This window comes from Phytophthora cinnamomi, assembly GCF_018691715.1.
Source record: "Phytophthora cinnamomi strain GKB4 chromosome Unknown Contig23, whole genome shotgun sequence".
NCBI lineage: Eukaryota > Oomycota > Peronosporomycetes > Peronosporales > Peronosporaceae > Phytophthora > Phytophthora cinnamomi.
The window spans coordinates 235799-261825 of NW_027150956.1; the positions used below are offsets into that span (position 1 = coordinate 235799).

General features: G+C 53.8%; 7 protein-coding genes across 7 annotated transcripts; 5 read left to right on the forward strand and 2 right to left on the reverse strand.

Annotated features, from left to right (window-relative positions):
* Positions 1–53: 53 nt before the first annotated feature.
* IUM83_04952 (uncharacterized protein) lies at positions 54–599 on the forward strand (the record flags this gene model as incomplete). The annotated part of the gene is made up of 1 exon (XM_067929058.1): positions 54–599. The coding sequence occupies one exon, from the start codon at positions 54–56 to the stop codon at positions 597–599; it is 546 nt and encodes a 181-aa protein (XP_067794594.1).
* A 106-nt stretch (positions 600–705) lies between these two features.
* On the forward strand, positions 706–1266 carry IUM83_04953 (uncharacterized protein; the record flags this gene model as incomplete). The annotated part of the gene is made up of 1 exon (XM_067929059.1): positions 706–1266. One exon carries the CDS (start codon positions 706–708, stop codon positions 1264–1266), a length of 561 nt encoding a protein of 186 aa, XP_067794843.1.
* Positions 1267–1433: 167 nt separating this feature from the next.
* IUM83_04954 (Polycystic kidney disease 2 1 protein) lies at positions 1434–3653 on the forward strand (the record flags this gene model as incomplete). Its single annotated transcript, XM_067929060.1, has 1 exon — positions 1434–3653. The coding sequence occupies one exon, from the start codon at positions 1434–1436 to the stop codon at positions 3651–3653; it is 2220 nt and encodes a 739-aa protein (XP_067794595.1).
* A 568-nt stretch (positions 3654–4221) lies between these two features.
* On the reverse strand, positions 4222–12663 carry IUM83_04955 (uncharacterized protein; the record flags this gene model as incomplete). The annotated part of the gene is made up of 6 exons (XM_067929061.1): positions 4222–4229; positions 4312–4747; positions 5528–5811; positions 5890–5993; positions 6062–6180; positions 12328–12663. The coding sequence occupies 6 exons, from the start codon at positions 12661–12663 to the stop codon at positions 4222–4224; spliced, it is 1287 nt and encodes a 428-aa protein (XP_067794844.1).
* Positions 12664–15130: 2467 nt separating this feature from the next.
* Positions 15131–19093, forward strand: IUM83_04956 (Integrase catalytic core protein; the record flags this gene model as incomplete). Its single annotated transcript, XM_067929062.1, has 1 exon — positions 15131–19093. The coding sequence occupies one exon, from the start codon at positions 15131–15133 to the stop codon at positions 19091–19093; it is 3963 nt and encodes a 1320-aa protein (XP_067794841.1).
* Positions 19094–23494: 4401 nt separating this feature from the next.
* IUM83_04957 (reverse transcriptase) lies at positions 23495–23965 on the forward strand (the record flags this gene model as incomplete). The annotated part of the gene is made up of 1 exon (XM_067929063.1): positions 23495–23965. The coding sequence occupies one exon, from the start codon at positions 23495–23497 to the stop codon at positions 23963–23965; it is 471 nt and encodes a 156-aa protein (XP_067794596.1).
* Positions 23966–25090: 1125 nt separating this feature from the next.
* On the reverse strand, positions 25091–25538 carry IUM83_04958 (uncharacterized protein; the record flags this gene model as incomplete). The annotated part of the gene is made up of 2 exons (XM_067929064.1): positions 25091–25309; positions 25380–25538. The coding sequence occupies 2 exons, from the start codon at positions 25536–25538 to the stop codon at positions 25091–25093; spliced, it is 378 nt and encodes a 125-aa protein (XP_067794842.1).
* Positions 25539–26027: the final 489 nt, after the last annotated feature.

Sequence of the window (26027 nt, forward strand, 5' to 3'; positions counted from 1 at the left end):
ATGTGCTTCCGCGTCCTCCGCTCATTTCTGAATCGGAGGTGGTTTACGCCGCCATGCTCCAGCTCTCCGCGCTCGGGCTCGCGTCTGCCTTCGGCGAAGAGGCCTCCGAGATCGAGCGCTATCGAGCGCGGCAGCGTTTGCTGTCGCGCGCGTTGCCGCCGCAGAGCTCGGCCCCATCCGCCTGGACCGAGGACTCGGACGAGCGCAGACGGAAAACGTCGGCCAAGCGGCAGCAGCAGCGGCTGACGGTGCTGAGCTGCCAGCACGAAGACGGTCGCTGGCCTGAACCGGCGGGCACCGAGATGCGCGTGGGCTTCAACGCCTTCGACTCGTCGGCGTCGCCCGAAGTCTTCGACCACGTCCAGAAGCCGGAGACGCAGGCAGCTCCCACAACTGCTAGACCCTGCAGCGTCCAACGAGAGTGCCACCGACCCACGTCGTCGGTGGAGAAGGCGGTGGCCGCCATGGGCTTCCCAGTGCTCCAGTGGGCGCCGGGGCTGCAGCACCCGTCGACGCTGTGCGAGTACGCGCCGCTGCAGCTCGAGGAGGACTCGCACCAACGCTACGGGCTCTACTGCCACCGACCACGCTACTACTAAAGCTCTGTTCTACCCATAAGTCCACATACCAGTACTACTTGTCCCGCGTTGCACTAGCCTACGCCTCCCATACTACCGTACTACCGTACTACCGTCCACCTGGCCCATGACGCTGGAGTCGCACTTGTTCGCGGCGGCGCTGGGCGCGCTCGTGCCGTCGTTCCTGCTGCTGCTGCAGCTGGAGAAGCAGTGGATCCGCGAGCTGCCGCCGCAGTGCAGCGGCGTGCTGGACAGCGTGCTGTGGCTGGCGGCCGACGCCATCTTCCCGCACCTGGAGTGCCTCGGGGCGCCCGGTAGAGCGCTCTACCGGGACTTCTACGCGTTCGACCTGCTGCTCTTCCCGCTCATCTACTCGACGGCGCTGCTGGGATTGCTGCGGCGCCTGTGGCCGCGTCGCCGCCTGGTGTGGATGCTGCCGGTGCTCGCGGCGCTGTGCGACGTGGTTGAGAACGTCTCCATCCTGCAGCTGCTGAGGCTCTTCCCGCAGCGCTGGCAGGCGCTCGAGGGCGTCGTGAGCGCCCTCACCCGGACCAAGTGGGTCGCCGTCTTCTCGGCGCTCGCGTTCGTGCTGGTCGGCGGACTCAAGTGGCTGCTGCAGAGAGGAGAGACCAAGTCGAAGGAGCCGAAGCTGAAGACGAAGATGAAGCGCAGCAGCAAGGAAGAGTGAAGCGGCTCGAGAGAGGAGAGAGAGGAGAGTCTATAGCAGGCAACAACGCGTTCCTCTTTGACCCTAACAGCTCGTGTCACGCCGAGAGCGAAACCCCTCTCGACCGGTAGACTGTTTCCATTTCCAACTGCCACTGCTCAACAGGACGCTTCCTATCGACTGCAGGCATGAAGAAGCTGACCCCGGGCGGCATGGCGCCGAGTGGCAGCTTGCAGGCCAAGCTGGACGCTAGCGCCGATGCCTCTCGCCCACTGGAAGTGCCGATCCGGGCTGCGTACGACTCGCTGTGCCACGACCGCAAGATCGCTGCCGCCGTGAGGCGCATTCCCGTGCCTGTGCTCTACTTCAGCGCCTTCGTGGGGATGTTGTTCGCACACATCCCAGCCACCGTCATGTACGACCAGGGCTACGCCGTGTCATCGTCGCTGGCGACGACGGGCAGCGACACGATCACGGACGACTCGACCATGAAGTTCTACAACATCGGCGGCATTTCTGACGTCTTCACCTGGCTGACGGACACGTTCGTGCCGGCCGTCTTCATCACCGAGGACTACAACGGCAATGAGCTATCGAAAGACCGGTGGGGGCGCGTCGCCATGTTCAACAAGGTGCTGGGCGCGGTGAACTTCCAGGTCACGCGAAAGGCAGCCCACCCGTGTGTGACGCAGCCGTTCCTCGCCAACTTGTATCCGGTCTGCTACGACACATCCAACACCTCGACAGTTCAAAGGCTAATCAGCTTCGACACGAACGCGACTGAGGCAGCGGATATGATCACTGCGCTGAAAAACGAGGGAAGCTGGCTCGACTTCTCGACCGAAGAACTTCTGATCACCATCGTCACATACAACGGCGAACTGCAGGGTTATGCAGTCACGGAGATGCAGCTCTCCTTCTCGGAAGGCGGGTCTGTCGAGACTAGTTCATCAACCACGCCCGCGCTGTCCAACCCGTACAGCGCGTCGATCTCTTTCGCCGCTGACATTGTCGTGTTGGTGTTCTTCTTGCTCGCAGTCGGCATGCAGCTGAGAAAAATATATCGGAATCGTCGATTGGGGCTACGGAAGGTGATCTGCGGAAATGTTTGGGTCTTCATCGAGCACGCTTCCACCTTGGTGGTTATCGGCTTCTACTTCGTTTGGTACTCGATCGTTCTGCTCATGTTTCAGAAGAACTTCCGGAACAACTTGGCGTCGCTTGTTGTTGAAGGGAAGGACTGGGATCCCGACGCTGAGGCTCCAGTGCGACTGTATGCTGTCATCGATATGCTTAAGTCTGTGACGAAGCTCACAGTGGCGCTGCGCTTGATCGCCACCCTCGCTGTTTTCCTGCTAAGTTTGCGGATCCTGAAAAGGTTCCGCTTCCACCCGCGACTGAGTATTCTTACTCGAACAGTGGCGAATGCATTGCACCAATTCGGCGCCTTCTTCGTGATCTTCATCGTGATCTTCGTAACTTTCGCCGTCTCCGGCACAATTCTCTTCGGTGACCGCGTTGAGGATTTCTCATCCCTCCAGACTGCGATGGAAACCTGCGTCAATATGCTATTCGGGAATTTCGATTATAGTACGATTCAGGGGCTTTACCCTCCAGTGTGTATGTTTTACTACTGGGGCTATATGATCGTTGTGAGCCTTGTGTTGTTAAATATGATGCTTGCCATCGTCTTGGATGCGTACGCGGAAGTGAGCAGCGAGAGTTACAAGACATCCAACAATTTGTCACTATTTCGGATCGTGGATATAATGCTGTGGGACCTACTACGCTGGCTGGAAAATGTTGTAAAAGGCAGAACCCATCGAAACAAGAAAGAAATATCAGCAAAGACTGCGCCCCGCGTTGATCAGACAACAGGGCCACTCGTTATATTGGAGATCGGGGAGCTAGGGCGCGCCGATGTCGTTTTCCGCGGACGGATCCGACCCAACCTTCTCGAGCGCGGGCTGAATGCTATGCTGGAGCAAGCCATAAAACCAACCGCTATGCTCACGCCTCGAATGTTGATGGACATGTTCCCGTCAGCAAGGTTGCAAGAAAATGAAGCTCGCGCTACACTCCAGCACATCCTAGACGGGTTAGTCCCTCCTAGTTCCAACGAAGCAGATACTCAAGACGGTGAGCAGCCCACAGTTCGTGAAAACTGTGCAACAAATGCGAACGCATTTAACCATCCGATCGATGACGGTGAAAACGAGACCGTTGTTCATCCAGCTTCAGTGGACCCGACACCACAAGTTGTCCCCAGCTCAGACGATGCCGCGCTCTATCCGACCCTCAATTCTGCCTCGGTCAACTCTACTGAGAGCGCTGAGATTCAACGACTGTCCGCCCAGCTGGCTGCACTTGAGCGCAAGCTCGATCTCTTACTCCAGCGTTCGAGCTGAAACTCGCCCACTTGAATACCATTCGCCTATTAAGATTAGTTAGTACTTCCGCTGATCTCTTCATCTTTTTCCTCTTCTGGCGCTACATACTTCGCACGCGCGTCAAGCAGGCTCTTAAACCGAGTATATAACCTCGAAATACGCCTCTTCTCGGCGCGTTGGGGATCGAAAAATAATGCTGATACTGGCTGAGAATCATTTTCGGTCTTAGTCAGTGCTACTTGGCTGCCACGACGTTGTGAAGTGCGAGCCCCCAGCGTTGTCATTTTTCGTTTTGGCGTCGGTTCTGCAGCTACAGCAATTTTGTTCGACCCGGATGATGTTGTTGCAGTGGTGGCGATCACCGATGCGCGGAAGGCGGTTCGCCGCAGCACTTGCCGAACATGTTGTTGCATCACTAAAGGGTCATTTACAGCTTTTACTGGTGTTTTAGCCACGTACACGTGCACACGTTCAATGTGCAGGATGGCTCGACCTTCACACTGGATGCGGACGAATCTTCCCCGAGACTTGTGCGGGGCCACCCACTCGATCGGCGGACTCATTTGGTCCGTGACACATAGCGAGCTCACACAGCTAGCGATGATATCGTCACAATCGCGGCCAACTCCAGTTTTCATTGAGACGCTGATGTGCAGTGGATACACCCCTGTCGTACGTCTAGCAGGGTTTGCAGCCAGCCCTCTAGCAGCAGCGTACAGGTGGCTTACTTCGTCAATGAGATACACTTTGACAGAGTGCACCTCAACGTAGTTAGCTAGATCAATTTCCCACCACGGCTGAAATTCTTCTTTCGTGTGAGCGGAGCGGTTCGGATCGGGGTCCAAAGCGTTTTGCGCTTTCATGCTGCAGACAACAGACGATTGACGCACGCGCTTGTTGACGGCTATATCCTGCAGGTTGTTGTCCTCCATGCGATTTGAAAGCTGCTGATGCCACCGGCACAAGATAGAATCGTGAATCATTCGTGCAATCTCGGTGTCTTGGTCTGTGCCGACAGATGCGGGCGGTTCTACATCAAGTTGCTGGTCGGTCAAAGCTTTGGGGTCTGTAGGATCCGACGGCTGCTTACTTTCCTCGTAAGCCAAAATCTCCTGACAAAATGCACATACATTAGCTGTCCCGTACAGTGCTGATGCGGCACCATATTTCCTTGAGTCTTGAATGACGCCCCATTTGCGGCGGAGATCGTATATCCGCTTCATGAGAACCACCCCGGGAAGACTGGAGCGCATGAACCTCCGCTCGCATAACGCACAGGTTGCTCGTGTTGGTGCCCACATCTTGACGTTCTCGGGCTGTCTTTTAGCATTAACTGTTTCAGGATTTGACAGCCTCTTTGACGACAAATAGCAAGGCGACGACGATGGCCGAGGCTTTGCCTGCCTAGGAATCAAACTGTTGTCGTTTAGATGTTCGGCCTTAGTTGAGTCCATTCCAGCTATCAATGGATTAGAATTGGTGTGAGGGTCCGTCGATTTTTCAAAGTGCAGCAGTTTACCCTCGTAGCTCATGGTTACCCATCCGGAACTTTGCTGCTTCGCACTGGACGGACGTTGTATTAGTTGTCCTGAGCTCAAGGCTTTCGGCTTCACATTATGGCTCGGATGCAAACTTTCTGGATGGATGTTAGCATTTGCTGCTGGGGTGACTACACGACACTCCGATAAGCCTTTGTTGGGGCATCCTACGCTCCTTTTTGCCGGCTGCAGAGTCTTGGTTAGAACGATCTCAGTATCTTTGTTTGCGTCGGTTGCCTGTGGGTCATCAAGCTTCGAGTGCAAACGCGCTGCCTCTACGTTTGCAGCGATTACTTCCACTAGGAACGGAGAGGCGTAGTTTGCTTCGTCTTCCTCGACAGCAGCATCACCCACCCGCTCCTCATCACCAAACACCGGCCCCATTTCTCGAATGGTAAGAAGGTCTACACCCACACACTTGTCAAGTGCTTGGAAGGCCCACGTAGTTCCGAATCGATCACGGCAAGCGCCTAGTAGAGCCTTCTTTTGGGCGATTGCTTCCGTCAAGTGCGTGTGATGGAGTAACTGAACTTCGTGCGCGCACTGCGCAAAAATTGAATTCTGATTCTGGGACGATCCTGGCGGCAATTGCGGCGTCCGAAGCCTGAGTAAAGCTTCACAAAAGTAAATAGCGATTTCTATCAACCAATTCGAACGATAGCTTAGTACATACATCTATTAGGTTCCAACATGCGCGGTAGAAAAAACTAGCTTACCGGGATTTGCATCGAGCTTGTAAATATTCAGTTCGCACTGATAGTAGATGGCAATCCAACGAGTCTCGTAGGCGCCAATGCACCATCTAAGTTGCTCAGAAAAACTTGAAAGCATAAAAGCGGGTAAGGATTGATTTACTAAAAGTACAAAGACGTTGCTGAAGAAACGTACCTGGTTTTTGAGCGATCGGACAGCAGGGAACTTGCCTCTCGAACCAATGTAAGCGCTCGCCTCGCGCACACGGATCCAAATCGCGATAAACGCTCCGGTTTAATTTCTGTAAGGCTCAACTGCTCAAGCAAAATCAACGCATAATTACTAAGTTGTAACTCACCGCAAGTGGCACTTTGTGTCACGTACGCCAGAGAAATGGGTCGACAGTCGATGAGTTGAGCACATACGTGATAAAACAGCAGTGCTCTCCGCTATGGCGTCAAAGAACTTCCAGATTGGCCGCGTTGACGTTTCGTTCGGATCAATATCGTTCGTGACCTCACGCGAATACGATGCAGCCCAACGAAAAAAACTTTCGGCACTCTGCCAAGAGATCTCGGCGTACTGCATACTGGGCCACGCAGCCAACGTTAAAGGTTCACCCCTTTGTCTGATCTGACTTTCGGCTTGTAGTGCGTGCAAGTGCCCCATGGAACACAACACGAGCACCAGCTCGACTGGGATGCAATACTGAAGACGCTGCTGCTTCCCCACTAACCGATCCGTAAGTAAATCCAGGCCGCCAAATCCGTAAAATAAAGGTGGGAAAATGGTGAGGAAATATGGAGGTATCAGCTCGTCAGAAAAGTGTCTTTCCGCGTGATATCGTTGGATAGAAAGTAGCAGCGGTAGGTATTCATCAAAAAGCTCCAGTGTGTCCCAGAACACACCCGGAGACTGAGTGTCAGGTGGAAATTCCTTCAACTTGAGACGTATCTGTTCGCTCCAGAACCAAGTAAGCACCTCATGTCCCTCTATCGATTCTCTGTACTCACCTGCATCCGAAGGTCTGCGAACCTGCAAGAATCAAAGTAAAGTTCGCTGATTTGTTTCTGGGCGCGTTCAAGTGTCGGTTAGATAGATGGATTCATAGGTATAGCAGGGCTTCTGACAAACCTCTAGTGCTGCTTCTTCCCGAGTTATGAGGTGGTAGATTGGCAGCCGGCCACACCATAGCCTCGTATGCATCCATTTGGCTGACGCCATGACAACATGCCACACCATCAAACGGCCGAACCAATTTGTCGGCACACAGAAGACAACAACCAGTGTGACGAAGTGTATAGCCGACAAAAATACTTGGCCAAGATCAGACCAAAGGCAGGTAGAAAGTATTTTGGAGCCGAGAGATGATATTCAACTCTTACGCTAGTAGGTCGCTGGCATTTGGCGAGAGCGCCCTCGCACCACGCTATCGACGATCCTGGACCAAGACCTCAGCAGGACGCTGGTTCGTGCCAAAATCAATCTTCTCAACCTTCGTATCCAAGCACAAGACGCGACCGAGTGGAGGAAACACGTGGGAGACCTGAATGCCATGTGAGGATGACTTGACGTGGCAGACACTACCCTATGTCGGAGACTAGCTAGTTTATATCTAGATTACTGACGCGAAGACGTAATACAACAACGACAATAGCGCTAGTAGGTTTGGGCTAATTGTGTAGGATATGCATTTGCTGTGGTATTTCATAGTGCGTCGCGGTTTACGAGAACCGCTTCCAGAAGCTTGTGAGTTTCTGTTCGAGTCCTGTGACTCGTTCAGGCGAAGCTATGATTGATCTGTGTATCGAGAGTCATCAGGATCGCCAGCATCATCAGCACGAGAGTCCTGGTCGTCCTTCTCCTACCCCGGTGGTTCGCTTGTGCTATCCGGAGTGAGAACTGATTTCAGCTTGCTCACGAATTCGCTGCTAGCCCCCTCGCGCTTCCTGACAAACTGACACAGCATTAGACCTTCTCCACAGAACTGAAAGTTGCATGGTCTTCATTGTCACCATTTCACAGGCTAGAAATATGTTCCGGAGACTCGATGGCGTGAGCGTCGTTGCTCGAAACGAGGAGTTTGGCGCAACGAGAGCCGGCTGTCCCTTTGGCAGCTTCACAACGATGCCTTGCTTTCTTCCTAGTAGTAGTAAGAGCAGACTTTCCACAACTGATTGATCCGCTCGACGACAAGTTTGCTGAGAATCCCTTCGTCAACCTCTTTATTCATCGTTTCGTTGGCACGATCGCTAGCATCATGTTGAGGAGGACAATTTGTCCTCACCACAGGCTTGATGCCGAAATGTCCCGAATGCTGTCATAATTGAATTCACTGAAGAACATGTTAGCGCAGGATTCCATCGACTTCACTGGTATCGAAAACTACAGAAGTTGTTGACCGAACAGGCTATCGCCGATAAACGAGAACAATGATCATGAACACGAAGAAGAACCCGAAAAACCGGCAAAGGGGTATTCCACGATGCGAGCGAACACGCTTAGTTGCGGATGAAAGCGCATCTGCCGGATGACGAAGAAGGCCAGCTGAACCCCTGTGGTCGCATCAGCACAGCCCAAAGCATCCAGCATGATCACTGCCCGGTTGAACGACTCGAACAGCTTCTTCAGAGCTTGGGGTTTATCCTGCGAGTTAGATGCGTGTGCTACCCACTGCAGATCAGAATCGAAATTCATCGTAAGAGCTTGGATCAGGAAAGCAAAGAAACAGGAATTGCTCCGATTCGATGGCTAACATGGAATATGCAACAGACCTGGCGTGTTGGCGTAAGCTTGGTGTTGTTTTACTGCCTTGTCGAGCGAGAACTGTCGCTGGCAGCTCCAAGTAAAGCAGACAGACAGTGCCAAACAAGGAAAAGAAACCCAGTAAGTACACCTTTGTCACGCTTTGCTCTCGGTAGTCTGGAATCTACTCTGTAGCTCGTAAACTCGATGGGCGAGTCTTGCTTGAACTGGGTGTCCAGTCCAGGGGCCAGCAGACTCGCCACATCATCCGACTGGGTGAATATTTGCATTGTGAGCTTCTCGGAGCCGATAAAAAACCATGCACCCGCTGATGTAAATGGTAAGGAAGAGCCGGAATGTAGCAGTAGCACAAATGACGGTCGAATACTAAAGCAGGAAACACGCCCCGGAGCGGTAGCGCAACCTCTACTTCCTTAATCGCTTGACGCGAGTCTGGTGTAGCGGTGCCGCAACCCTTGGTTTCTTCGGTTGATGGACGTGGCTTGTGCTCGACCAAACTCCGCAGTCACGGTATTGTCGATCTCACAGACATCCTCGGTTCGATCGACGTTCACGCCACATAAAGGTATCTCGGGCTCTCACCTTCCGCAATTTCCTAGGATACAGGCAGCTCCTGCATTACGAACCACACACTTCAAATACCTACCTACATACCTGCTTTCTTGTTGAGAAGTGAAAACAGGTTCACAACAGGTTTCGCAGCCACTCACGTCAAAAGAAGCGGAAGAGAACTGTCAATTAACTCCGCCATGGCAATCATGGTGGGGGGTGAATTGACAGAACTATGCTTAGCAGTTTGTCAAGCTTCTGTTCAATTCCACCGACGCGTGCAGTTAGTGCGGTGACTTCATCTTGGAGATTTAGAATCGATAGCTGTGCTCTGCTGTCGATACTAACAGTTTGTTTGGCGTGGTGTTTGAGCTCCTCGCGCTTGTAGGTTGATGTATTGCGCGCCGATACAGCGCGATCAAGAGCAAGGCCCTCGTGGAGATACATGAACGTTGCCTGGATTTCCTCGCTTGTGCAGCTGGAAACAGATCCACCAACGCGGTTGGAGTAAGCTTGAATAAGTGTCTGCATTGCTCAGCTTCCATTTGATACAAGCACCGCTGTCTTGCCTTGAGCACCGGAAGCAAGAGTGGCGGGTATATTTTTCCTTCCCAAATGACATTTTCGCGAGCGAGTTTTCGGATGTCGTACTTCAATTCCTTAAAGCACTCAGTGGCTTCCGAGTCCGTATTGATCGGCTCCGTCCGTGAGGGGTGATCACTCGTAGGTACCAGGCGCTCCACTTCTTTATTACGCCAGAATACAAATGATTTCAGCAGCTCCTTGAACGAGTAACTTTTTCGGATCCTGGCCATCTGCTGCCTATTGACGTCCCCGTTATAGCCCTCTTGAATGATATCTCGGTAGACGCCCATCACAATCGCTAGCATCATATTTAGAAGTACGATGTTCACCACTACCATGTAGCTCCAGTAGAATACCCCCGCTCAATGGAAATCTCTGACGCTGTTGTAATCAAAAGTCTGGAACAACATGTTGACGCAGGACACCATCGAATTTGACGCCGTGGAGAATTGAAGCAATTTTCTTGCTGAAGAGGCTGTTTCCAGCGCAGGAGAAGGTCAGAAAAATGATGATGAAAATCACGAAGAAGTCGCGAAATTGGTGAAGCGAATGCTCGATTGTTCGAGCAAAAACATTCAATCGCGGGTGGAATCGCAGCTGACGGATGACAAACAAACCCAATTGAATTATAGTAACAGCACCAACAACGCTAAGCGCGTCCACCCAAACCACAGCAGCATCCAGTGCCGTTATTACGCCCCGGAGGGCGTGAAAAGAATCATGATTCGTTTTGCTATCCACAAGTTTAAGGACGCTTTCGTCGATATCCATAGTGAGAACTTTGAGTAGCACCACAAAAAAGACAGGAATCGCTCCGAATGATGCAAAGAGAAGCAGTAAGGTGCGTAGACCTTGCCAAAGTTTTGCCCGAAAGTTACCATATCGTTTTTGGTGCGGATTTGAGGGAGCTTTCACCAATTCGATGTAGATCAAAAGAGCTGCGTAATACACGACGCCAACCCCCACAACAACGATCGACTGCACCATGTGCTGTTCACGATAGTCGGAAACCGATTTGGTAAATACTCTGGGCTCAATGACGCCATCCTTGCGGAAGTTCACATCCAGCCGCGTGACTGAGAAAGTATCAATGTCGCAGTTGTAGGTGGCGACGGTCACGTGTAATTGCTTACTCTGATAATTTAACCACGAGTCCTTTCGTTTTAGTTTGCTGATGGCAGCTACAGCCTCAGTCGCATTCATCTTGATATTCAGGAAAATAGTATTGTTGGTATTTGCTCGTAGCATACAGTAAGGCTGAAGTTGAATAATAGCCTCGGAGGCGTTGCATTTGCTGACTCGAATCGAGGTTCATTCCAAGATCACGCCGCCCAAAACCTGGTTACGCAAATCGAGATACCCGCGGTGGTCTTGCTCATTATCACTCGTAGCAAATACTGAGGGGACGAATGTTTTAGTGAACCAGTCGAAAACGTCCTCGACGTCGCCTATGTCGAGAAACTGGACAGACTTCAAGGGACCACCTCCATGTTCGGGTGCAAGTGCAGCAGACACTGCACTGGACTGGTTGAACAGTTGGTGTGTTAGCACCGGGCTTCCTTGTCGATTTTAGCTGATATCATGTACTCCTCCTCCACAGGTAGAACATCGAGACAGTCACCATGTCTCTTTTTACAGTTGTTCAGTTCTTTCACAGGCACACGAAATGAATTCACCTCGACACTTTCTACGCTCGCAGTCAGTTCCTTGCAGGTCTTTGACGCGAACGAAGGAACTCGTCGCACACTCATTAGGACCTTCGCAGGTTCTGTTGCGCAGTCTGACGATTGGGGGATGATAGAGATGACCCATCAGGTCGACTCAAGATGCTAACCCAATGGGTGTGATGCCAGACATTTTTTTCAGCCGTTTCTGCACGGAAGCTCAGCTTGGTGGGGCGAGTATCGACTCGATACTCGATCTTATGTTTTAGCTTCAGTTCGGATCGAGCATTATCTGGGTAACATAATATGTTATGCTGCGAACACCCGAAGGGGGGGGGGTTCGTCGACGGCGGGCAAGTGCACCAACCTCACCTACTATGATATCAGGCTGGCTGTGACAGTCAATGCTACAGCTGCAGACAACTCGGAACGTGAAGGAAATAAAGGTTTGTCACTGCGGAGTTCTGGTGCTTTGTTTTATCTAACGTGGTGTTGTTGACAACCACCGCCGTGACAGGCTCGTTCAGCGCTACACAGTGAAGCGAATACACCGAGTTGATTGACTCTGTGATATGTTTGTTGTCTTGGTAACAATAACTTCCCTACGACATTGCAAGAGGTTTAGAGAATACATGGCCACGATGATTCGCGCGGTCACCTTTGTCACGGCAAAACAGAAAAAAAGAGACTGTACCAGCAGCAACCCTTTACAACACTGGTGTTCCCAGCCAAGTCACAGACGACCTAGTACCTCAACATATATGGTGATGTATATTGAAAAAAAAATAGCGTCTGTCTTTAAAGGAAGAGAAGGGCGGCTGATCTGATGAACTCAAACTAGTTAGGCGGAGTTTTACCTGCAGTTAGAGCTCGGATCTCTTTGTGAGTCGCATTTACCTCTTCCATCAGCTTCTCGAGCTTATGATGAAGTTCTGTGAGTTGAGATGCCTTCGACACGCCAGTCATAACCTTTTTCTTCTGCACTTGCTTCGTTACCGCTTCATTGAGCTCGAGCCCTTCCTTGAGGAATTTGAACGCCTCGATCATCTCCTTTGCTGTAATTTTGGCCTTTGGGAAGAGATCCCGCAGTATCGCCGGTGTCAGCATCGTTGTTCGCATGAGCGACGAGTTCTGCTGCAGTTTTGTCTGGAGTACGAGCAGCAAAAGCGGCGGGCGGAATTTGCCATACGCAATGACGTCGTCGTGCAGGAGTTGGTAGCTGTCCATCTTCATTGCGTCAAAGTCTTGCACAGCCTGTTTATTGTCTTCGCTTGGTCTGGTTCGAGCCGGGTGCTTAAGTGGTAATCCTTTCCGTTTGAGCACGAATTGAACTAGATAGTGATGAATTGTGGAGATTCGAGAGGCAAGCATCACGTTGATTTCTCCCTGGTATCCGTCTTTGCTCATGCCTTTGTAAGTCCCCATCACAATCGCTAACATCATATTAAGCTTACGATAATCATGTAGCCCCAGTAGAACCAACCAGACCCGCGAATGTTGTAAATGGTACCAAATTCAAGCGTTCCGAATATCATATTCATGCACGACTCTCTTGACAACGCGGCCGTTGAGAACTCGCGCACGCGGTCACCAAATAGGAGATTCCCCATAAAAGAGAATGTGATGAAAATAATTATGAAGACCAGAAAGAAGTCGCGGAATTGACGTAGCGAGTTCCCAACAGTGCGAGCAAACACGTTGAGCTGTGGGTGGAAGCTCAACTGGCGAATAGTGTAAAGTCCAAGCTGGAGGACGGCGATTGCTCCGACAATGCTGAGTGCATTTGTCCAGGCTGCTACTTGATCAAGTGCGTAGATTACAGCGACTGTATCGCCTTCCTTCTGCAGAAGCGTCTTCCCGTTGGTATCAGGAAGCCTCAGCAGCTTTTTATCGAAATCCAACGAAATTGTTACCGTCCACAGAGCGGCAAAGGCAGGAAGGGCTCCAAACTTGATGCAAAATTCACCGATGAGGTTTAGAATCTAGCGGGTCTTGGACATTGATGAAGTTTTCCTTTCAAATCCAGGCTGTTCGGTCTGCTCTGTCTCACTATCAGCAGAGGAATTGTCGTTCACAGGGGGCTTGGCATTCTCTAAGCAACGTAGAACCCATCCAAACACGATGTAGGCAGCCACAACTGGGATAATGGTTGTCCATGTACGACCTCTGTAGTCTGGAATCGCATCGGTACTCGATTCTACTTCGATCAGCCCTGTATGGAGAAATTTTATCTGTAGGCGCGTGACTGTGAACACACTTACTTCACCGCTGTACGTAGCAACAGTAACAGCTAGTTGCTTAGAGTGGTAGTTAACCCAAGTACCGCTCTTCTTTAAACGAGCCATGGCTACGTTTGCCTACACCGCGTCCAAGTTAACCTCCAAAAACGTGGTTTGCTTCGCTGAGTAGTCGACGTACGTTCACATCGGGTACAGCGCGAGCAGAACGAATTCGGAGTCGCAAGACTTGTACTCTCTCGGCGTCATTTCCAGAATTACTCCACCCAGGACGCGGTTTGCCATGTCTAAATGCCCACGTTGATAACTTGGTAAGCTTTTCCCGTTGTGATCTGTCGTGATGAACACCGTTGGAATAAATGTATCAGCGAGCCAGTCGTAGACGTCTTCAACGCTGCTAATTTCGCTGAATTGGACCGTCGTGTCGATGAGGGAAATGGCACTACTTCCAGGCGCTAGAATTGTAGACACGGTGTTGGATGGATGTACATCTTCTCGTTCGGCGTTCCAGAGTTGAGCAACACTGCGAAGATGACGCAAAACCCAACGGTAGTGAACAGCCGAAAAAGCGCTGCAACGTGTTCGCCCCACACGCTTGGGGTTGGTCGTGACTGTGCTGATGCAGTCCGAAGTCCGTCAGGCCGACGATGTCACAACGTATGACACCGCGCCGGTGCGTGCCCGACTGGCAGCGACACCTATTTTATTTACAACACAAAGTCGAGGTAGCTAGGCTACCAACCGAGTTACCAACTAACCTCAATACACGCCCGCCCGACACAAACAACTTGAGTTCCGCCCTGGTCGCCTCCCTAGCCACTCGGGCGTACGCCCACGCGCGCCTGCCCTAATCGTTGCAGCCGTCGAAAGACTTGGAAGCCGAGTGCTTCCTGGACGTCCCTCCGGAGTCGTCCACGTCGTACAGTCGTCCACCGAGCCGTCGCTGGTTACACGCCCCGTTCTACTCGCCGTTTCGTCCCTAGCACTCGTTCCGGGAGCGCGTCGTTCCGTTGGTCGGCCTACTCGTCAGCCGTCTCGTCCTCAACCACTCCCCGGCTTGCACGTTAGCCAGCGGATTCCAAACTGCTCGCCCGGCTTGCTCGTTAGCCGGCAGATTCTGTTGCAGGGTACTGAACCTTGGTACACTGTACCAGTTCCGAGGTACCCGAACCGGTTAACCGAACCGGTCCAATACGACCACACGTTGATTAGACGAGTAGGTTGATTGGACGAGCAGTGTAGAATGATGGTTGATTAGACGCACTAGTTGATAGGACGCACGGCCGCGTGTCTTTAGCACTAGCCTAGGGTGTAAGCTCCAACAATCCAATCACTTCTGAATTTCGATTCAACCCCCCCAAGTGACCTTCCTCGCCTCGCCCCAAGCCTCGGCGGTGTCTACGACCAAGTCTCCAAGTGCAAGATCCCAGTACGACCTTCTTCAGGTTATGAGCCCAAGCACCATGTCCTCTGTCCAAGACACCAAGATCTCCATCGACAAGTTCAACGGCGACAACTACGCCACGTGGAACCGCTACATGCGTGGCGTGTTCCTGACCAAGTCGGTGTGGAGCGTCGTGAACCGCGAGACGAAACCAAGCTTCGCGGACACGAGGGCCAAGGACGACTACGTCAAGTCGAGCAACATCGCGTTCGGCCTGATGTTGCTCCACATGGATGCTGACTACCATCATGTGGTCGACGACTGCGAGGAAGCGTGGGTGGCCTGGACGCGACTGCGTTCGCTCTACGGGAGGTCGCAGAAGGCTGGACGCATCTACCTGAAGCGCCAGCTCTTCAGCATGGAGATGGCAGAAGGCGGCAATGTGCTTCATCATTGCAATGAAGTCCTCAACATCAGCTCCAAGCTCAGCAACATCGGCGCCAAGATGGAGGATGAAGACGTGGCGATCTGCTTGCTCAGGAGTCTGCCCAAGAGTTTCGAGAACGTCGTTCTCAACTTGGAGATGAGCAACGCAGAGCTGCGCACTCAAGATGTTATCAAGGTGCTCACGAATGAGCACATCAAGCGGCAGGGCGAGAAGACGGCTCAGGTGAAGATTGAAGACGCTGCGAGGGCCTTCAATGCCGAGCGTGAAAGTCGCCACTGCACGTACTGCGGAAAATCGGGGCACGTCATGGAAAAGTGCTGGACCAAGCAGAAGGAAGAGAATCGAGGTGCACGACGTGGCCGGTCTGGTCGCGGTGCGAACAACGTCCAGTGGCGTGACGACAGCGATGACGACTGCGTCGCGTTCGCGGTCTCTATGGAGTGTGGAGTCTCCAGGACCAACAAGTTTCAAGGCTCCTGGGCGATCGACAGTGGTGCCACGCACCACATCTGCAACGACAAGGCCAAGTTTGTCGACATCAAGGTGTGCGACGAAGGTGAACTCACGGTCACCAACGGCAACACGGCCAAGATCATGGGAGTCGGGACGGTCATGCAGCGGGTCACTTTGCCCAACGGCAAGGAGCGCGACATCAGCATTCAAGATGCACTTTACGTGCCAAGCATGAACAAGAACCTGCTTTCGGTGCCGCAGATCAACCGAAGCGGACTGCTCAAGGTGGTGTTTGATGGTGCTGAAATGCACATCGCACAGAAGAAGTCGAAGAAAATCGTGGCTTCCGCGGACCTGATCGACGGCCTCTACTGGCTCCGAGTCCCAAGCTGCGCTGCGAATTCGGTGTCCAAGGCGTCGGTCAACGCGGTGGATCTTCATGCGCGTTTGGGTCACGCGCCGAATGACGTTCTTCGGAAGATGGTCTCAAGTGGCATGGTGACGGGTGGGAAAATGCCGACATCGTCGAAGAAGTCAAGCCAATGTCGTGGGTGCCAACAAGGGAAAATGGTGCAAAAGCCCTTCCCAAGCAACCCGAACAAGCGCAAGTACAAGCCGTTCGAGTTCCTCCACTTCGACATTTGCGGGCCCATGGAAGAAGAGTCGCTGGGTGGCAGCCGCTACCTGCTGCTCATCACGGACGAAGCCAGCGGCTGCATGTCGGGATTCTGTCTGCGAGCCAGGTCGGAGAGTGAAGGCTGCTTGCGCCGATTCATCACCAAGGTGGAGAAGCAATTCGATGCCAGGGTGAAGTTCGTGCGCCATGACGGAGCCAAGGAGTTCGCGACCAATTCGCTCTTGGCGTACTACGAAGACCACGGCATCGAAGTGCAGCCCACGGTTCGGTATGCGCACCAAACGAACGCGACGGCTGAACGCGCCAACCGAACCATCGTGACCATCGGCCGCAGCATGCTGCACTACGCCGGATTGGACAAGACGTTCTGGGCGGAAGCAGCGATGACGGCGATCTACATCAAGAATCGTCTGCCGTCCCCCAAGTCGCCCGACAAAACTCCGTTCGAGATCGTCTACAAGTCCAAGCCCAACGTCAAGCACATGCGGATCTTCGGGTGCAAGGCCTACGTTTTGACGCCGAAGGAGAAGCGACTCAAGTGGGACCCGAAAGCTCGTGAAGGAATTTTCATGGGTTACGAGGAGCGTTCCAAGGCGTATCGAGTTTATGACATCGAGGCGGGGCAGGTGGTCATCTCTCGCGATGTCACATTCGATGAGTCAAGCTTCGACGACTCCACGGCTGCTGATGGTGATGAAGTCAACCGACTTACCGACGTTTTCGACGACATGCAAGTCTCCGACGACTCCGGCACAAGGGTGTTCACGCAGGCGGGGAAGCGCAAATCGCGTCCGGACAACCAAGATCGCGACAATGTTCGGCGTCCTCGTCGCAGTGCTGGACTCGAAGAAGCAAGTGCGCCTGGACCCTCGGTTGACCAAGACCAACGTGAATCTACGGCGGCACAAGAAGAAAAATCGGAAGAAGACGATCAAGACGGCTCGACCCCACCCATGTTCTGGCGTGCAAGTGCGAATGCTGTGGAAGCAAGCGACAGCGCGGAGCCGAAGACGTTTCAAGAAGCTGTGAACGGACCAGACCAAGTCCAGTGGCGCAAGGCAATTCGTGCCGAACTCAAGTCAATGCGGCTGCGAGGTGTTTTCCGCGCCGCCAAACTGCCCAACAACCAGCGCGCAGTCGGAACCAAGTGGGTGTTCAAGATCAAGCGCAACGCGGACGGATCGATCGAGAAGTTCAAGGCTCGGCTCGTCGCGAAAGGCTTCGTGCAGAAGTATGGCATCGACTACACCGAGACGTTTTCGCCCGTGGTCAAGTACGTCACGCTGCGAATGATCATTGCGGTTGCCAAGTACTTCGGATGGCCGATGGACCAGCTCGACGTGGTGACTGCGTTCCTGTACGGCTTGATGAAGGAGAAGGTGTTCTGCAGCGTGCCTGAAGGCGTGGAACTGGACGACGGTTTCGACTGCGTGGAATTGCTCAAGGCGATTTACGGACTCAAGCAAGCTTCGCGCGTATGGAACGAGACCTTCGACGAGTATGTGCGCTCCATCGGTTTTCGCGTGTCAAGCTACGACCCATGCCTCTACATCAAGGTCGTCGACGGCGAATGCGTTCTGCTGCTGGTCTACGTGGACGACGTCTTGGTGACCGGAAGTTCGGCTGATCTGATCGCGGAAGTCAAGCGCCAACTCAAGTCGCGGTTCGAGATGACCGACAGTGGCAAGTGTTCCTTCATCCTCGGGATCGAGGTGGTCGACAACGCGGATGGCAGTGTTACGCTGAGCCAAGCTCGCTACATCAACGACATCCTGGAGCACTTCGGCAGGCAAGACTGCAAACCCGCTGCAAGTCCAGTCGACATCAGCATGAAGCTAGTTTCAAGCGACGCCATGACCAAGTTGGACGCGCCATTTCGCGAGGCTGTCGGTGCACTCATGCACTTGATGACATCGACTCGCCCGGACATTGCGTTCGCTGTCGGCTACGTGTCACGCTTCATGGAGAACCCGCAAGTCGAGCACTGGATTGCGGTCAAGCGCATCTTCCGCTACCTTCAAGGGACCAAGTCGTACGGAATCCGCTTCTCGCCGGGCAAGGACATCGACTTTCAAGGTTACTCGGATGCCGACTGGGCTGGTGATCTTAGTGATCGCAAGTCTACGTCGGGCTACCTGTTCCAAGTCGCCGGTGGACCGATCTCATGGGGTTCCAAGAAGCAGTCAAGTGTGTCGCTGTCGACAAGTGAGGCCGAGTACATCGCACTGAGTTTGGCGATTCAAGAAGGCAAGTGGGTACACAAGCTGCTGTGCGAGATCCTGGTTGCTGCAAGAGGAGTCACGCCCGAGTTGAAGATTTTCGAAGACAACCAGTCGTGCATCAAGATAACCAAGAACCCCGTGAACCATGGCCGCGCCAAGCACATCGACATCAAGTACCATCACATTCGCGACGAAGTCAAGCGCGGCGAAGTGATCGTCGAGTACTGCGAGACTGCCACTGTAACGGGGTTACACGTACAAGTGGCTGCAAGCCACTTGTGAATTTAACAGATAGGTTATCTGTTAAACGTTTTGGATACTTCCTCACATTGGTGTAAGACACACCGATGGATACATTGAAGTGGACCACCACAGTGAGTGGTCCACACATACCCAAAAGATCCTATTGGTAGAAAGCAGCATCTTTCTACCAATCAGAGACATGCATATTAGCGGGGCTCTGACAGCCAGCCGCTGCCAACCCTTTCATAGATGATAAACAGTTTTTAGCAGATTTTAGAGGAAGATCAATTTACAAACAATACAGTTCTCATTTTACCTAATCTAAGTCACTTGGAATCCTTTTGTTACTTAACTTATATTTGTGTATTCAAATATAATTAACCTAAGTAATTACTAAGTACTTACGCTTCCTCATACACGTTGCGCAACGTGTAAGCTAAAGTAGTGAGTCAAGTTAGACCCACTACACCTGGTAGCACTTTGTAGTCCGTCCAACGACCGACTGCTTGACGTTCGTACGCGGCGTACGAACGCGGAGCCGAGAACCACATGAGCACGGAGGTGCCCATGGAGAGCTCCAACACGCCTGCAACGCATGTTGCACGCGCTGACTGCCCCACCTGTCTGACCCAGAGTGGGAGGCCCTCCAACGGCTGTCAACAGTCATTGGAGAAGCGGCGATAGCTACAATGCTGCGTACGCTATCGCCGACGGAGCAACATGGTGTTGCTCTGGGATTCATCATGAAGGAGCAGCGTGACGCTGCTTCTCAGTGACGGCGTCGTCAGGGACGACACCGCGTGCTCAACCATTAAAGTTGAGCGTAAGCAATTACGTGGGAAGAGAGGGCGAGCCTCTCCTCCGATGGCTTGTCGAACTCGACACAGCCATAGCGGCTCGACGCATCGTCGACCCGCTGTCGAAGGTCGCGTTCGCCATGTCCTGCCTTGGCGGACGCGCAAGGAGTTGGGCGTTTGGACGCCGACTCTCCGATCCTACGTGCTTCAGCACGTACGAAGTGTTTAAAGAGGAGCTCAAACAAGCGTTTGAGCCCCCGCAAAACGAGTTCCGGTCGAGGGCGGAGTTCCTCGACCTTCAGCAAGGTAAGCATGACGTCCATGCTTACGCGCAGCGCGCACGATATTTGGTATCAAATATCGTGACTAACCCGATTGACGAGGCGACCAAGGTCGTCACGTTCATGAAGGGGCTTAGAGATGGGCCTGTGAAGACCTATCTCTTCCGAGAGTACCCGAGTACTCTCGAAGCTGCAATCACTCTTGCCATGCAAGAAGAGTTTAGCCTGCGGCAGGCTAAACTCCATGTAAACGTACCGAGGCCGCAACCGCGCCCGGTAGCGAGGACGGGAGGTCCGGAGCCAATGGACCTCTCGAGCGCAACAACTGCTGGCTACCAGCAGCAGGGAGGTAACGTGCGATGCTTCCGCTGCGGAAGGATCGGTCACTTTGCACGGGAGTGTACAGCTCCCATGCCCCTGGAGGTGGCCGTCGTGGCGATGCTAGGCATCGATGCGGACCAACAAAAACGCGAACATCCAGTAGGCGCGGGGCGCCCTACTGGTAATGCAGTCGCGCGTGCCGACATCGGGCACGCGACACTGAGGACTGCAGCCCCAGTGAGACCAGCTCTCACTGCAGAAACAAGATGACAGGCCAAACCTAGTCATCTTGAAGGTTTACTCGAAGAGAGCGAGTGACTCTCTTCGAGCATTGGTAGACTCAGGCGCGTCGAGCAACTTTGTTCGACTACGAAGCCTGTTAAGACTTGACTTCGAGGAGGTAGATACACCTCGAAGTCTTCTGAGGTACGACTGGCAACAGGTGCCATCGTGAAGACCGAGAAGCGCGTCGTGAACGTGCGCTTCTCGTACAAACAACGAGTGTTTGTCGAACACTTTATCGTCCTGGACCTGGACGATAAATTCGACGTAGTAATGGGCATGCCGTGGCTTGCACGGCATGATCCGGTAATAGACTGGAAGAAGCGCACGCTCGTGCGCTTCGGACGCAATAGCGGAACAGAGAGCGATGGCCCTGTTACCGCAGCGCGCGCACCAGCAGGTGCGCGCGGCTCACCAGTCGAGACAGCGCTTCATGCTGCTGTCCCGGAGTGCTTCAGGAAGTGCGCGAGGGCGCGCACAAGTGAGACCCACGTCGGCAATGCTGCCGACGTCGGAAGACAAAAGATATGTTGGTTCCGGGAACCAACACCCACGTTCAAGCGTGTAAGGGACAGTCCCTGACCCGAAGAGGTCAGGTCGACAGCGACGCATCGGCTCCGGGAGCCGACGCACCCTCGGTCATGAGGGGCTCCGCCAATGAATGGCGTCGAGGTGACGAAGGCGTGTCAACTCCGGAGTTGACGCTGCAAACAGTGCGGACGGTTGCAAACGTACCGCACTGACGCAATTTGCATGCTGTCGTGCAGCCGGGCTGCATGACGAAGCGCCATGCGATCAAGCCGGGCTTGATATCGCGCGCCCGCAGACAGGGTCTGCCGGCGAAGGACACATTACCGTGCAGCCGGGCTGCACGAAGGAAAATGCGGTCAAGCCGGGCTTGATACCGCGCGCCCGCGGACAGGGTCCGCCGGCGAACGACTGTCCACGGCCGGGCCTGGACAAGAAGAACAACTGTGCGGAGCCGGGCTCCGCACAACAAGAAGACGGCGCAAGCGGAAAACGCTGCGCAAGTCTCGGTCCGGGACCGAGACGCAACAAGAGCAGTCTGCTGGGCAGACTGCGGCGGTGACGCCGAATGTCAAGACGCTAAGCGTCTTGACGCGCACCGATACTGGATTCCAGTATCGTGACGTGAACTCGCTAGTCCTCCGACGACGGCGTCGGAGTTGACTTCGCTTCCAGCCATGAGCTGGAAGCGCTTCACGCGCGACTTGCACGATGGACGCATCGAACAAGTCTGCGTTCTTTCGGACAGCGAAAGAACGGCGAGCGAGAGCGAAGAGCTGAGGCAGCTCTTCATGGGAAGTACCACTGAGAGTGAAGACACTCTCAGTGCGAAGACGAAGCGAGAGCGCTTCGAGGAATAAGGTTGGGACTCGCTGAAGTCGAGTCCCTATTACGAATTGTTGAGGAGTACAAAGACGTACTCCCGGAAGACATTCCTGCGGAGCTTCCGCAGGATAAGGGCATTCAGCACGAGATTGATCTCGTGCCGGGCACGAAGTACTGTGTCACGCGGCAGTGGCCACTGCCGCGAGAGCAAGTGAAAGCGATCGACTACTTCTTTGAAAGTCGTCGTAAAGCAGGACAAGTGCGGGAATCAAAGTCCCGCACAGTGCTCCGACGTTCTGTGTCAAGAAGCCACAGGGCGGATGGCGCATCGTTCATGCCTACAACAAGCTGAACGATGCGACGGTACCGGCGCAGACGCCGATACCACGAAAAGATGTTATCATCGATTCGATGGCCGGGAGCACCGTTTACAGTGCTCTCGACTTGCGAGATGGATTTTATCAAATCCTAATGCGTGAGAGCGATATCCCTCTCACGGCAGTGAGCACGCCAAGCGGCATGCTCTGGGAATGGCTAGTAATGCCACAGGGGCTTAAGAATGCCCCTGCGACTTTCAACAGGTGCGTGACGCACTTGTTGCGCTCGGTGCGCGACTTCGCACCGAGCTACTTCGATGATGTATTCATCCACAGCCGGGCTGTGGACGGGAAGACTCGACGTAGAGATGCACAGGGTGCATCTCCGGCAGCTACTTGAGCTTATGCGAAAGCATAAGCTCTACGCGAACCTGAAGAAGTGTATCTTCGGGGCGAGCGAGATACCCGTCCTCGGGTGTCTCGTAGGGAAGAATGGTGTTCGCCCTGACCCGGAAAAGGTCAGAGTGATAAATGAATGGCCAACGCCTTCAAGTGTCAAGGAACTGAGGCAGTTCCTTGGCCACGTACTTGTGCAAGTACGTGGAGGATTACGCGGGCAAGATCCGCCCGCTGTCACAGCTTCTTAAGAAAGAAGCTGTGTGGAATTGGACACCCGATTGCCAAAAGGCATTCGATGCAGTCAAGCGGGGCTTGACTGAGGCGCCGATCTTGGCAGTGGCTGACCAAGATCGCCCATTTCACGTAGTGTGTGACGCATCCGATTTCGCGATCGGATGCGCGTTAATGCAGCACGATCACGAGGGCCGTGATCGTGTCGTCTACTACCAATCGCGTCAGCTGAAGCCAGCTGAGCGCAACTATCCGGTGCATGACAAGGAACTCCTTGCCATGAAGTATGCACTCGCAAAGTTCCGAGTGTATTTGCTTGGGAGTAGACCATTTGTGGTCTACACCGACCATGCTTCACTGCGTACCGCAGTGAAGTCGCCACACATATCACAAAGAATGGCGAGATGGCTCTCATTCTTTGCGGAGTATATCTTCCGGGTCGAATACAAACCCGGAAGACTGAACGTGGTGGCCGACGCGTTGTCACGTCGGCCGGACTATGCAGAAGCTGTTGACGTCAATGCCATTGACGCCATGCCATCGAGCAAAGCCACATCATCTCTGTTGGATGATGTGAAGGCCGCGTACGCGCACGACGCGGACGCGAAGCTCTTGCTGGCCTATGGCACAGCTCCTTCTGACAAGTCCCGTCAGAAACTGCCCAAGCACCTTCGAGCGCGTGCACACCGCTTTCGTGTGCACGACGGACTACTGCTTTACAATGCAGTCGACGACAACGCAGATCGCGTTGTCGTGCCAAATGACCATGACCTGCGACTCAGGATCATGTACGAGTATCATGATGCCCCGACTGCGGGACATCTCGGACGTGAGAAGACTTACGTCCTTCTCACGCGCGACTTCTACTGGCACCACCAGTATAGTGGGTGCGCAAGTACATCCGTGCTTGCGAGGTATGCCAACGCGTAAAGCCTGCGCCATTCGCGCAGGCTCCACTGCAATCACTACCGACTCCGTCGGAGTGTTGGAAGTCCATGTCTTTGGACTTCATCTTTGGTCTTCCCCCGGATAGCGGAGGGAACACCGGTGTTGTGGTCTTTGTAGACCGTTTCAGCAAGATGGTACATCTTGCTGCGGTGCCAGCAGAGGTGACCGCGAAGCAGACAGCCCGTCTGCTCGTCGACATGGTGTTCAAACACCATGGGATGCCGACCGACATTGTGTCGGACAGAGACCCGCGCTTCACAGCGCATCTGTGGCAAGAAGTGTTTACACTTCTTGGGAGCCAGCTTTCCATGTCGACTGCGGATCATCCGCAGACGGACGGTCAAACCGAGCGCGTGAATCGCGTGCTCGTCGATATGTTGAAGAGCTACGCTCACTCGTTCCAATACTGGAGCGAGTGTTTATCGATGGCAGAGTTTGCCATCAACAACTCAGTGCATGCCTCGACCGGGCATACACCGTTCTACGTGAATGCCATGCGGCATCCACGCCTACCGAGTTTACTCGGAGTGATGGCTCCCACTTTAAGTGGGGGAGGATCTACGACTGCAATACAGCAGCCGTAGAAAACCGCTGACACTTGCACAGTGTCAGCTGCAACAATGGACAAACCACATGAGTCTGCGCAGGGCGCAGACTCCCCCTAACAACATGGTTAACGACCACGGGTTCGCGCAGGGCGCAGACACCGCAAAGAACCACGCAGAGGCCGGGCCTCTAGCGGAGAGCGAGCTGAATGACTTCAGCTCGGATGCAATCAGTTTCATCACCAAAAGACAAGCCGTGATTCGGTTTGTCCAAGACACAATAGCAGCTTCTGTTGATCAACAGAAGCTGAACCCAGACAATGCGGGCAGAGGCAACACAAATGAATTTAAAGTTGGTTCATTAGTTTTGTTAGCTACACAAAACCTGCCTAGACATGCAGTTTGGATTTCGGAGCAAGCAAGCTTGCTCCGCGCTTCATCGGGCCGTTCACTGTGTTGGCACGGCACGGCAACGCATACACGCTAGACATACCGTCTAGCATGCGCCTCCATCCGACCTTTTACGTCGGACGGCTGAAGCCATACCGGCAGCACGAGTCATCTAGCTCGGCTGACCCGAAGCCTCGGCAGGAGCCGAGGCAGAAGCGGAGGACTTGGCCTCGGCGACGAGCAACCTCTCCTCCAGCGCGCGGACGCGCTGGAGCAACCCCTTCATCTGGGTCCCCAACTCGACCTGGATATTCGAGGCGGTCTGCGAGACCGCCGCGACTTGGGCCTTCTGGTTCGCCAGCTCCTGCTTCAGGGCGGCGAACTCAGCGCCCTGAAGACGCTCCACGACGGTCACCCGGTCGTGGAGAGGCGCATACTGATCAGCCCGGGGCTGATCATACCCGGGCGTGTTCCCACCCCGCCACCGCCGATCCGTGACGCCCACGGCTCAACCCGCTGGATTGTTGAGCGGATTGTTGACCATAGTATCCCGAAAACGAACCCTCAAGGGGCTCGTTTTCGTATTCGTTGGAGAGGATTTCCTCCCCATCGAGATACATGGGAGCCGCGGAACGTTTTGCTGGAAGACGTTCCGGAAATGGTGAGGGCGTACGAGGAGCAGTACGCACTGGCACAGCGGAGAGTAGAGCGAGCGCTGCGATCATCGCCAGCGCCCGAACCCTCACGTGCTAAGAACTTAGCACGGAGCTCTTGAGACTTTCGGGCACACGGAACGACGTGTACCCGTTCAGGTCGCGGTCGCTCAAGCGGACCGCGCCTGAAGCACTTCGTGCACTGAAAGCCCTCGGGCACAGCGCACGGCACATTTGCCTCCTCAGCAGCAACATGAAGTTGCTCCAGCTTTCCACGCTTCGAGTACGTCTCGAAGCGATCACGCGCTTGCTTAATCCGATCACGGTAAGCACTCGGCCTCTTGTTGAAGTTCTCAACAAAGGCGTTCCAGCTTGACAAAGTGCCTGCCATTCGGGCACTTTGCTGCGAGAAGAGGTCTTCTTGCTTTGAAACCATCGGAGCTCGTGAAAGAGTCC